The 457-nt window shown below is 61.1% G+C and overlaps 1 protein-coding gene across 1 annotated transcript; it reads left to right on the top strand.

Moving 5' to 3' along the window:
* Positions 1 to 5: 5 nt before the first annotated feature.
* Positions 6 to 453, top strand: LOC107682135 (protein fem-1 homolog C-like; the record flags this gene model as incomplete). The annotated part of the gene is made up of 1 exon (XM_016478483.1): positions 6 to 453. A coding segment is annotated over one exon (448 nt), but the record flags the coding sequence as incomplete, so codon positions are not given.
* Between the last annotated feature and the right edge of the window lie 4 nt (positions 454 to 457).

Below are 457 nucleotides of genomic sequence, written 5' to 3'. Positions count from 1 at the left end.
AGGTGCTGTCCATCATCCTGCACCTCATCTGTCTGCTGGAGAAAGTGCCGTGCACCGTGGAGCAGGACCACTTCAAGAAAGAGACCATCTACAAGTTCCTGAAGCTGCAGGCCTGCGGGAAGAACGGCTTCAGTCCGCTGCACCTGGCGGTGGACAGGAACACCACCTGTGTGGGCCGCTACCCCGTCTGCAAGTTCCCCTCCTTCCAGGTGGCTTCTATCCTGCTGGAGTGCGGCGCAGACGTGAACTGCCGCGACGAGGACGACAACAGCCCTCTGCATGTGGCTGCGTCCAACAACCACCCCGACATCATGAACCTGCTGATCTCCTGCGGCACGCACTTCGACAGCACCAACTCCCTCAAGCAGACGGCCTGCGACCTGCTGGACCAGAAGGAGCTGGCCAAGAACCTGATCCAGCCCATCAACCACACCACGCTGCAGTGTCTGGCGGCGCG

The sequence above is a fragment of the Sinocyclocheilus anshuiensis genome, unplaced genomic scaffold (assembly GCF_001515605.1).
Source record: "Sinocyclocheilus anshuiensis isolate Anshui unplaced genomic scaffold, SAMN03320099.WGS_v1.1 C31679248, whole genome shotgun sequence".
In the NCBI taxonomy this organism is placed as follows: domain Eukaryota; kingdom Metazoa; phylum Chordata; class Actinopteri; order Cypriniformes; family Cyprinidae; genus Sinocyclocheilus; species Sinocyclocheilus anshuiensis.
The sequence above is the reverse complement of the archived record's forward strand: the minus strand, read 5'-3'. Positions and strand labels throughout refer to the sequence as shown.